At 37.2% G+C, this 12,565-nt stretch overlaps 1 protein-coding gene across 13 annotated transcripts in view; it reads right to left on the bottom strand.

Annotated features, from left to right (window-relative positions):
* Positions 1-12,565, bottom strand: part of HDAC9 (histone deacetylase 9) — a 974,909-nt gene that overhangs the window by 785,485 nt on the left and 176,859 nt on the right. For 7 of the 13 annotated variants that reach the window (XM_034668845.1, XM_034668895.1, XM_034668912.1 and 4 more), the window contains exon 1: positions 5,069-5,799. The exons of 2 other annotated variants lie outside the window; for them this stretch is intronic. In XM_034668845.1, the coding sequence (XP_034524736.1) occupies positions 5,069-5,084 (16 nt within the window). In that variant the 5' untranslated portion in view covers positions 5,085-5,799. Of the gene's footprint in view, positions 1-3,496; positions 3,608-5,068; positions 5,801-12,565 lie in introns of those variants that run through there. 4 more of the 13 variants (XM_034668924.1, XM_034668925.1, XM_034668927.1 and 1 more) reach the window with 2 other exon arrangements.

Here is a 12,565-nt window from a genome sequence, read left to right as displayed (position 1 = left end):
GTTGTGACCTTCAAAAAGGTCTCCAGGCATTCCCAAATATTCCCAAAGGATAAAACTGCCCCCCCCAGTTGAAAACCACTGCCCTTTGTGAATGACACACCCTAGAGAGACGTGCCCTCAGCAACAGCACCCAGCAGCCTTGACAATGGAAATACAAATATGAAAAAAAGTGCTAAGTTCAAGCAATTTACACATTAGGGGAAATAAATTTAGACCAGCATGAATAACTTATTATTATTTCCTTGAATACTATACAGCCACATGAAAATAAAATAAGGAAATTAATAAATATACTGCCACTTAACAGGACTCAAATCTTCACTGATGTATTCAATTAGTCAACAGTAAAATTGATTAGTCAATATGTCAAAATGCAGTAACATTTTAAAGAAATTAAATTTTCTGGCTATTTATTGTGTGCCAATAAGCTCCACATTACTAAATCCCATGACATTTTTTGATAATTTATTAGCTCTTTAATTAGCATTAGATATGAGTAACGATTCATTTCTCCTGAATATTCTGTTTTTTGTTTTCCATTTTTTCTGGCAGCTATTTATCCATCTCCTTTACTCAACAATTCTCCTCTATCTGCCTTCTAAATTTTGTCGTTTCCCATGGTTGAGTACTGAGCCCTCAGCTGTTCTCCCTTCATACCATCTCCCCAGGTATCACATGTATTTCCACAGCTCCATATACCATCTACATGCCATCGTTTGCCTCCTTGATGTACTCCCTTCAAAGTTCCAAGAGCATCTCCACTGAGATGTCCAAGTCTGCTCATCTTCCACTTTGCACCATCTTCATATACGACATTTCCCTAGATCCAGCTGCTCATGCCACAGGATCAGAATTGACATTTTCCTCACCCTTATTTTCACATCTAATTATTTATCAAATCCTATTTATTATACTGGATCTCTCAGTTCTGTCCACTGCCCTCATCCCCACTGGCACTACTTACTGGAAGCTACCATCATTTCTGGACAAGGCTACTTACTATAAGAGTTTTCTAACCTGTTTCTAAATGTCTACTTTTGCTTCGTGAGATCCTATTGCCCACTTTTTAACTAATTTAAAAATAGTATTCAGATCATGCAACTTCCAGTGTAAACTTTCAATCATTTCTGATTACAGTTACAAAAATATGCAACTCCCCACCGTGACATACTAGGCTCTGCACAATCTTGACTCTGTTATTTACACCTCTAAGCAACTCTCCCCTTTTTAAACATTTCAACCATGATGGCCTTTACTCTCTTTCTCAGAGAAGCCAAACTCCTTACCACTTGGCACTTGCAGTTCCTGTGATTTAGAAAGGTCTATGTCATTCAGGCTCACCTTAAAGTGAGCCATCTTTTGATAGAGACTTCCCCTAATCCCTCAAACTATATATGGCATGCTATATAAATATTTAGCATGTATCATATCACACAATTCATATAAAACCCCATGAGCGCGGTATCACTTTACAGGTAAAGAAATCGAAGCTTATGGAGGTTAGTAAGATACTTCAAATACTTACTTTGAAGTAAGATACTTCAAATCACAAAGTAAGAGAACTTGAGCCATGGCTCTCTGATCTCGGAGCTTGGTCCCTTACTAACACACATACCACCTCACCAACATAGTTAGTCCAATGAAGATAGGATATACTTTATGAACTACGGCTTCATTCACTTCATACAGTTTTGTTCACCCACTAGTCTCTAAGCCTTCTGAGGGCAGAAGCTGTGATTATTGATCTCTAAATCTCCAGGGCAGGTGATACTCAAAATTTATGATGGAAGAGTCTAAAGAACAAAAGAGAGAGAGAGACAGAGAGAGAGAACTCATCTCAAAGAAAAACAAATGTCTTTTTTATTCAAGACTTTTAATAAAATATTTAATCCCCAAAACACCAGTGACATAAAAGGATGACAAATATTAAAGATTAGGACAGAAAAAGTCAATTTGGAAGCATGAGGGCATTGATATCTCATCACCAGTGGGGGTGACCAAAGCCATCAGAAGTTTTATCAGTGCATAAAGAAGGTGACCACGACATGCAAAATGGCACTTCTGCATCTGTCTCTAACCATAGAGAAATATGGAAATTTCCAATTCTGAATCCTTTACAAGTTATGAGCGATGTGTTCTTATGAGATAAAGACATTAGAGAAAAGAAAACACAGGTGATGGAACAATTCTGCAAAAAAAAAAAATGTTTTGCAGTCACCAGTACTAAGTAGCCTCTTTGCTTTCTCAAAAATTTAAGAATCCAAGGATGCTTTATAACTACGATCTTTCCAACTTTACTCCCTCCCCCACCAGCAGTCCCAACTCCATTTATCCCCTGCTTTCTGCAAAAAGATAACAGGATTTCAAATCTCTTCCAATGTTTTTATAAGTAAAGCTTGGCTGATCCTATCAAGATGGCAAAAGTTCTGTATCCAATGAAGGAAAAATAAAGATGAAAGATTGCTGAATGCACCCCGATTGCCTGATAAGAGAAGTCAATTATTTTATATCTGATGTTCTCATTTTTAGCTGGAAATTCCAGATGGTGTCCCTTTCAGGAAAGGAAAAATTTTTAAAACACCATTATTCCCCTAGAGGGAAAAAAAAAATTCTCCAAAGTTGTGAAATTAACCTCTTCCTTCACTCACACATTTGGTTCTATTTTTACAGTTGTACCAGTAATCTAAAAGAAAAAGCACTGAAAGTCAATCCCAGGTTTCTAAAATGTCTGACGGTGCATGACCCAGTTCTCTTCAGCACCTCCCAGAAGATTCAGCCAATTTTTATTTCAGCAGTGCATCAATGTTTATCATTTGTTTTACAACAGTGCTGCATGTTCTTGAAAATTGACGCAGATGAATTTCACCCATCGTTTACAAAAACTCAAGAGAGACAAATGGCCTTAAAAACTACAACCGCCACTGAGGCATGGTTAATTTACTGAAAGAGCATTTCTTTTTTTCCCCCTCTCAGTTCGATATTTACTTCCTTACAGTGGTATCCACCCCCACCCCATCAGCCTCTTTATTTGTCAAGATTTCTGACAAATTTCCAGCTTATAATTAGGCATTATGAAAATTCACTGTGGGAAATCTATTGCTAGACAACAAATGCTTTTCCATTCAGTGTGCTTTAAAGGAACACTGATGACTTTCACCTTGGGAAGGCTAAGAGCAAAATTATGGATGCATTTTGACTGCTTTCTTAGGGACAAATGCTCTAAGAAGTGATTAAGTCAGACAGACCTGGAACAAAATCCTGGCTGTCTCTTATTAGCTGGGTAATCAAAGGCAAGTTGCTTCATCTCTATGTGCCTCAGTTTCCTTATTTATAAAGTGAACATAGCAACACTATGTGTCATGTAGGGATACTAGCGGTATTAAATTAGAAAACCACCCAGCGTTGTGCCAGGCACATAGCAAATGCTCAGTCAATGGCAGTCATTAGTATTTTTGTTAATAACACAGAGAAAGAACAGAGTAGAGAAGGTCCTCACCTCCCCACTTGTGGCCATCTTCATAATTTCACCATCCTCATTACTAATGAGAAAAGCATCTACGCAGCCTGTAGCCCTGGAAGGCCAGGGCAGGCCTAGAGGATTCTGTCTCTGGGAGAAAGGACAAGAGTTCAGATGTGAGGCAGCCTCCCAGGCCTAGCAGCATTGCCTAAACCCAATGACAATACACCCCTTCTCAGGGATGAGAGGAGCCCATGACTCTCCCCTCAAACTGACTTCTCTTTGCTCTGTGAGCAGAGAAAAATTTCTGTTCCTTCTTCCTCAAAGCAAGAGGATGGACAAGACAAGCTCTGATACTCTTTTCAGAGAGAATTAATCTGGAGCTGGTGGGTAAGAGCAAGAGCGAGGAGTTTTCAGGAGCCCAACAGAACTAAGATGTCCCCATGGACACTTTCCCTGGCCTCACATCATCAAAAATCAGAAGAAAACAATGGTCAGAAAACAACCAAGTATGCTCAGACACATATTTAGCTTTTTGTCCAAACAGAGCTCATCCCTCCCATCACTCTAATCATTTCAGCAAACAGTTGTGGAGCTAACATACAGTGAGTACTCTCTGTTCTCAGCACTTTGCCAAGTCTTTACATGCACAGATGGTCTCACTGTCTCCTATCCTCAAAAAAATCAATACTATCATTTATCGTCATTTTTCAAGTGAGAAACTGAGGTATAGAAAGATTAGGAAACTTCCTCAAAAACACTGGATTGCATGAAACCAAAATTTGACCCCAAGCAGTCTAGCCCCAGAGTCCACAGTCTTCACTACTATCCTCTAATCCCATTCCCATTGGCCAAACAGCTGGAAAGTTGAGCTTGCTCTCTCTGGCTCATAATGTAATTTTCTGTAATGATATTTCTCTAAAATAAACATATTACTGAACTGATAGGAGCCTTGAGGAGATTCCAGGCCTCTTTCATTTAATGTTAAGAATTGGCACATTTAAAATATTGCAACGCTACTAGACTAAAGTGGGGAGCATGCCACAGAAGTGTGCATGAAACAATGTGGACCCTGAGTCCCTAACTCTGGAAGCTGTACGACAGGGCACTGGCAATCTATGCACTGTGTGCTCTACTTCTGCTTGTATTTGAGATTTTCCATAATAAAAAGTTAAAAGCAATACAAATTTAAACCACAGGCAAGATAACTGAAGATCTTAATCCGTTTCAGGATCCAGAGGGACATTTGGTTCAGTAACTCAATGTCTCTACTGACAATTACAAAGTCTGGATTGCAAGAACTAAGAGTGCAGGAACTTATTTATCAAAAATTATACTAGTACAAGAATCCTCCCCGCTGAGTATTTTACTCTGACCTACGGGGGGCAACGAAGATATTCTAGAAGCTGAATCTTCTGCTCACTCTCACGTTTGTTGCTCCTGGAACTACTGCTGCTAATCAGAAAACCTTTTGCTTCCCCCTCCTCGTCGCAGGTTTATCTTTTCAGAGCCTACAAACTGCTAGAGACTATTCGCATAATCCAATTTAAAAACTTCCACCCCTTTAACCTTCTTACAGTTCTCCTAAAAGATTAAAAGAAAGAAACTTACCCGTTCTGTTGTACATTCCCTCTTTGCCAAAGTGTGCTGTGGTTTCGAAAACTAGCCCAGTCCTTCTGAACTTTTCTGTATCCGTTATAATATTAAAGAGCCACAAGGAAGGGAAGTGGTTAGTCAACTTGCTAATTTTATCAGTCCCTCCCCCTGGTTAAATAGTACCTGATGGTACAGACCCAAAATCAGTTTTCCAGCTCTCTTCTCTGCTACAACATGACTGTATAAAAAACAGTCTAACTTGAGGGGAAAGAGAGTGACAATACCTAGCTCGTAGGCATGAGACAGTTAGTGAATGAACATTTTATTACTATTAATAAGAAGCCTAACAGACTACAGAAACCAGCGATTTTACACAATGAGGAGGAGGAAGAGAAAGAATGTCTGTCAGCTCCATACTCTAAGCACACTCTCAGCTGGGTGGGAAGGGGAGTGATTTTTTTAATGTGATCAGAGGACGTGTGGGAAGTAGCTGGTGTTTCATTTGTTGATAAATTTTCTGCCCTGGAATGGAGCCAGTTTACTGGATATAGAAACTTAGACAACTTGGGGCCCTGGCGTGGACAATTCTCTTCCTCTGGAGTTTAGCAATTAAAACACAGGACCAAGTAGCAGACATATGCCTCTGGACAAGGGAAAATTAAATAAATGCCTTCTGAAGAAGCTCTGAACTGTTTTGTAGTTGCAAATATCTGTAGTAAATGAAAAGAAAATGTAGAACCTAAAGACTGATTTTAATGAAATAAAATAATTCTGATATGATGCTCTAACTCCAAAAGATTGCAATATATAAAACACTGTCAGCCCAGAACTCTGTATCACACAATTTTCTGAGCTATTTCAATGTGTGGCATTTGAATTAAATCTGGAGTACTCGCTTTGAAGTGTATGTCCCACTGTATCAGGAAAAAGAATTTCTCAAAATCAAAACATTATTGAAGTTCACTAACCCTTGCCTTTGATTGGCTAAGAAATTGAAAATTTTACTTCCTTCAGAGAACTTCTAGCAGTTTTTATACAATCACATGTGGTGATGGTGTTGCAAAAAGAGTTAAATTTGGTAAACTAAGGCAAGCTAAGGAAGCTAGCAATTAATTACTGTCATTTCTCCTTTCTTAGTATTTCCCCCTACTCACCTAATGAAACAAGAAAAGGAAAAACTTTGGAAAGCTATTGAATTTGTTTTCCACTTTCATAAGTTGGTTTTCTAATGAGAGCTAAGAAAATGTACTAGGACTGAAGTCAAATACCAGTCATGGCTTGTTCTGAGATGCCAGCTACGATTTGCCTTGAAGAGCAACAACGGCAGAGTTCTAAGCCCTTGAGGTCCTATCTTTGTGTCTGTCCTGAGTTTAAGAGGAGGAGCAAATACGTAAAATCAACATTTCACATCCACAACCCTCCCACTAACATCTGTAGCTTCTGTATCTTCAAGGAAGGAAGGTGAAAAGACACAGAGGTCTCGAGCAAAAAGAAGGGAAAGAAAAACGAAAAAGAGTCACTCACTCCTTCTCAAAAAGGAGTCTCCCCAGGGTTCTACATTCAGACGAACCTCCTCAGCCTCTTACAGAAGCCTTCCTCCTCTATTCAAACAAGCCAACTTGCCCGCTCCAAAATCCTAGAGTACATTTCATCATCCTCTCAGTCTAGCCATAGATTATTTCTACATAATATCTTTCTAAAAGACTGTAAGCCTCTTCAGGACTTAGATACATCCATGATGCCTACCCAGAACATTAAGCTTATCAAGCACAAAGCCCCACATTTGAAACAAGAATTTTGCAATGCTCTTTTGCTAACCTAAAATGAAACTCACAGATTCTAAATCTGACCTCTATACAGTATATTTTTCAAAATCAATAAAGAGCTCCCATGCATGAATATTTACATGTCTCAGAAGTCCTCTAATGCTTGCCCTACTACGCAGTGAGTAAATCAAATTGAAGAGGTGTAATAAGAAGTCGGTCTTACAAGAAAGGTAGGCAAGTGAAAGACTGGACAGTTGAGTGCACATGAGAATAAAATCTAGTGTTAAAACAAGAAACAATAAACCAGACTTACCAGCACATGATTAAGTAAAAGGGAAATAAGATTAAATGAAGTCCAGATAACATGCTAAGGCAAATTACAGACGGCAGACATAAAGAAAACATGAAAAATGATTAATATTCTCTTGCAGGAACTGAGAACTATTCCTTATTCATAGAAGATTTTAAAGGAGCACGAACTTTCCTTTTTCCAATATTGAACAAGGGAGCTACAAATGCATGCTGATAGAGCTGTGTATGTTGGTTAAAATACCATGAGCTATGCTGTCAGTGACATGATTTTCCAAATGGTGAACTATTCATCATAGTGCTTCTAATAATAAAATGTGAAATTATATGATAGTTGTAGTCTTGGAAAATTCAGTGTACACTAAAATGGAATAAAACAGTTTTTATATGTGTAGCAAATTTTGTTTTTAGCCTCAAATAATTATAAACAGGTGTTTCACCCACTATCCAAAGAAATAACTGAAATGCATAAAACAAGAAAAATTTTTCCAGGTGTAGCAATGTCCCTCACATTACAAAACCCTCACATCCATGAGACTGGCCCATTAAATACTAGAAGCACCCCCTGAATATTGTGGCAGCCAGAAAACATTCCCACAATTTTCTGATCCTTGACTTAGAGACCAGGACAACCTCATTAAAAACCACTACCCTAGACAATCCACCACCCTTGGCAAACTTAACTGCTTCAGAAGTCAGGCAGGAACATCAAGAAGTGAAGGAAACCAGGGAAGGATTACATTAAATGAAAAGCACAAGCCTCAGCTAATGTGGGCTACCATCAGCTCGTATCCACTGTGCCCTACAGATTATGAATAGTACAGAGACTGCCATCTTTCAAGAGATAGGAGACCTCTAGATTTTTTTTAGTTTTTATTTTTTTAGATTTTATTTATTTATTTGACAGAGCACAAGCAGGGGGACTGGCAGGCAGAGGGAGAGGGAGAAGCAAACTCCCCACTGAGCAAGAAGCCCAATGCAGGGCATGATCCCAGGACCCTGAGACCATGACCTGAGCCAGAGGCAGACACTTAACTGACTGAGCCACTCAGGTGTCCCTAGACATCTAGAATTCTATGCGAAATTTCATTTCAAAAGATTGGTAACACTCTTAGGATCGTACACAAATTTTCTGCAGGCTAACATGATCTCTAACATGAACCACCTGGTCAATTAAAAAAAATAGCAACATTTATAAAATACGTAATGTCAAAGATATGATATTTAGTGTAACAAGCAGGTGACCAAGCACTCTGATCTCATTTTGTAGAAACAATTATATGTGAATTATATAGGATCGACTGTGGAGTATCTGCCAACATGTTAACAGGTATTCTCTACTGGTGTGTGTGTGTATGTGTGTGTGTGTGTGTGTGTGTGTGTGTGCGCGTGTGTGTGTATAATTTCTTTTTCTTTTTACTTTTCAGTATTTTCTAATTTTTTAAAATGAACACATACGGTTTTACAATAAGAAATAAGCAATAGAAAGCATACTTAGTTTTAAAATATTAGAGGACAGTAGCTATGAAAAGTTCTTTGAACACAGTAAGAAAAGATCACAGTTAAAATGTACAAACAAATGAAATTCCTCTCAAATACTAAATTCTGCTCCATGTCAAGCACTGGCTAAAGACCAGATGTAAAAAATTAAGCTGTCTGCAAATGAGAAGAAGGATGTGCCCAGATAATAGGATTCATTACCTTGTGCTCCAGATAATCAGACATTATTTTATCGCCTTTATTAGACAGCGAGAGCCCACACAGGCCAGGATCTAAGACTGAATGCATGACAAAGAAAGCACTCAAATAACTGTCGATTAAAAAAGATCTAGGGCTTTAAAAAAGTAAAAAAAAATAAATTTCCTTATGAGCTAAATGATAATAATAATAATAATAATAGTTACCCTTTAAAATGAAGGTGTCTTAATAATTTAACTATCTTTTTCCTATTTACAAAATTAATATTAGAAGCTGAGTCATGTTTGAATTCAATAAATTATTTTATTAACTTCTTCTAAAGCTTAAGAAATACTTTATAAAACCCCTCTTCAGGGGCAGCTGGGTGGCTCAGTCAGTTAAGCATCTGACTCTTAGTTTCAGCTCAGGTCATGATCTCAGGGTCTTGAGATCAAGCCCCAAGTCAGGCTCCACACTCAGTGCAGAGTCTGTTTGTCTCTCTCCCTCTGCTCCTCCCCTTACTCTCTCTCTCTCTCTCTGGAATAAATAAACAAAATCTTAAAAAGGAAAAAAAAAAAAACCTATTTTTTATAAGCCAGTTTTATCCTTCAATCTGTTGAAGACTTGGACCATATTTCATTCCTGTAAAAGCTTATTTTCTCCCAAATTGGAAATGTTTCAAAGCTGATTCTCTTAGGGACCAAACACGACATCCTAGAAGAATAAGCTAAGATCTTAAAAAATTATACATAATAAGACCCAGGTATACACACTAAAAATTCTGCAATTACTGTTGATTTTTTTTGAATTTATAGAAATGTACTACCAGGGGTGCCTGGGTGGCATAGCGGTTAAGCGTCTGCCTTCGGCTCAGGGCGTGATCCCGGTGTTCTGGGATCGAGCCCCACATCAGGCTCCTCCACTAGGAGCCTGCTTCTTCCTCTCCCACTCCCCCTGTGTGTTCCCTCTCTTGCTGGCTGTCTCTATCTCTGTCGAATAAATAAATAAAATCTTAAAAAAAAAAAAAAGAAATGTACTACCAGACTGTATAGAAAGGAACTTTTAGAATCATAGAAATAGGTGTGGAAATGATGATACAATTTCTGGAGATGTTACTTTCTCTTGTGAGAGAGTACAGTCATGCCAGGGCTTACTTTGAAAGGAAATTCACCCTTTCTCCAGTCTTAAGCTATATGCTGACTAGAGCTTCAGTCCCTAAATATGTTTTCAAGTTTATCCATTTCCATTCTGAAGAATCAGAAGATTATACAGTTTGTGAACTAAAACTTTCCTTTCAGTTATGTCTCTCAATTTTGATGACAAAAGCAGATGTTTGCAGGTTTGAAAGTTGCTAGTTCGACATTGTTGGGGAACCCAGCGTAAATGCAACAAAGTCAGCCACTTCCTCAGCACAAAAGGTGGTATGAAAATCTCATAAGAATAGTATCATGCAGCATGTCTTTCTGAGGAAAGCAACCCAGATGTAGTCTCTTTAAAATGCTTTAAGCATTTGACAAAATTTGCTGCGAAGGTGATTATTTTTAGCCAAGATCTTGCTCATTGACATGTATTCAAATAAAATTTTTAAAACTGTCATTGAATACAACATATCTAATACTTGCTGGGAGGGTGTGTGTGTATGTGTGTGTGTGTGTGTGTGTGTGTGTGTGTATCCTCAGTAAATAAGACACATAGTATTCAACTTCGCTAGTAATCAAATAAATGCAGATTATGAAGGATTAACATTTTTACTTTCAGTTGAGGCTAATATAAGATGATGATAAGCATATGATGTGAAGAGTACTCTCATATATCATATACTACTGATAGGAATGCAAATCTGTACACTTTCCCTGGAGAAAAAAATTGTCACGGTATATCAGGAATCTTTTTAAAAGTTCATGCTCTTTGGGAGTGACTATTTCTAGGAATCATTCTAAAGGGAAAAAAAATAAAAGATGTGAAATGGTGATTTATGTAAATGAATTTCCATTACACTGTTATTTTAACATTTTGTTGAACACCTGCAAATTGTCTACATGCCCAGTATAAGGGGAATAATAAAAGGAATTATGGTATAATTACATGACAGATTATAATACAACTTCTACAAATTATAATATTGAAAATATTTAATGACACTAAAAAACGTTTATAATACAACATTAGGAAAAAAGATAGAAAAACATGAATGCATTATTATCCACATCTTGGAACACAGACATACTCCATTCACAACCTTAAACCTTACACATAAAATGTCTCTACATATTCAATAGAAAAAGACTAAAAGCCCAGAAAGTGAATAATAATTCTCTCTGGACGGTATAATTATAGATAAATTTTATATTCTTCTTTTTACCTTTTCTTTTTGACCAAGTTTTCTACTTTGAACATCAGGAAAAAAAATATTTCATAAATCTGAAGACATCAAAAAATTGTGCAGCACTTTTCATGAATGTCAGAATCTTTTCCATTATCACAGCACCCTTTACTTGGTCTTTTGGCTTCAAAAGTATATTTTCTTGTTACTTTGGCTTTGTGGATTTCTCATTTTATTCCTTGATAAAGTGAAGCTTGCCTGACAACTCAGACAATTTAGGGTGAAATCAACCTTACGTTAATGTGTTATGTTATGTTAATGTGTCAGCTGGTCATCTTAGTTACTCCACAAGATTCAAGTACTCTTAAAAACAGACTACTAAAATCTACATCCAATTTATTCCAAAATGAATAAGCAAATTTTTACCTGGGACAATAGTAACAGTGAGTGTTGAACTTAAATCAAGTTAATGAGAAAGGAATCCGTCTTTATCTTGCCTCCATAATACCAAACACTTGAAAATTTTAACTCATTTAATTATCTAAATGATCTTGAGGGTTAAGTTTTCTTCCATCTATTTCACAGATGAGGAGACTAATTTTCCCAAATACTAGGTAAACTGACCAAGGTCTCGTATTTGGTAAATGGCGGACTAGAACTGACTACAGATAATTCTGACTACAAAACCAATGTCTAGCATATAAAAAGAGGGTTTTGTTTTGTTTTGTTTTTTTGGAATCCAGATAGTTCACCTGTGGTGGTCTTAAAATTACAGACAACTTAAGAAACAAAATTTTTGAAGATTATGAAATAAATTAGATTCCAAATAAGAACAAAACATGCTTTTCTTCTCTGCAGTTACTACAATGGAAGATGAAATAACTAACAGAGAATTGGGGGGGGGAAACCCACACAATTGAATATATAATTGAGGTCATGTTTTCTGAGCCAAAAACCAGAACAAATGACATAGAAATGGCCCCAGAGTCTCATGCTTTATGTAGCCATCATTTGTCTACCGTTTAATGGGGCTTTTAAAAAAAAAAAGTTTAAATTGGCATCTTGCATATTATTTGTAAATACTAACTAAAATTCACATTTTTTATTTTAAAGGGAAAGTTTTAAGTACTATACAAGTAATATATCGTCAAATCCAATAACAGAAAAAATATATGAGGACAGAAGCAAAAACTGCCTCATCATCCACACTACAAAAATAGCCATTGTTGATGTGGTAACCTCCCAGACTTCTTTCTGTTCATATACAAAACAGCATAGTAGCACTTAAGAAAATGAAGGCTAAATTGGCCAAGTAGTATTGTTAGAGACCTGAGGCAAGGTTTGAACAGACATTCGTCCAACTCCCACAGGAATGTTTTTTCTACCTCTCATTTTGCCTAGGGTAGGGGGATGGGTGGAATATTCCACAAACACAGA

This window comes from Ailuropoda melanoleuca, chromosome 1, assembly GCF_002007445.2.
Source record: "Ailuropoda melanoleuca isolate Jingjing chromosome 1, ASM200744v2, whole genome shotgun sequence".
Taxonomy (NCBI): Eukaryota; Metazoa; Chordata; class Mammalia; order Carnivora; family Ursidae; genus Ailuropoda; species Ailuropoda melanoleuca.
This window is presented reverse-complemented; position numbering and strand designations above follow the sequence as displayed.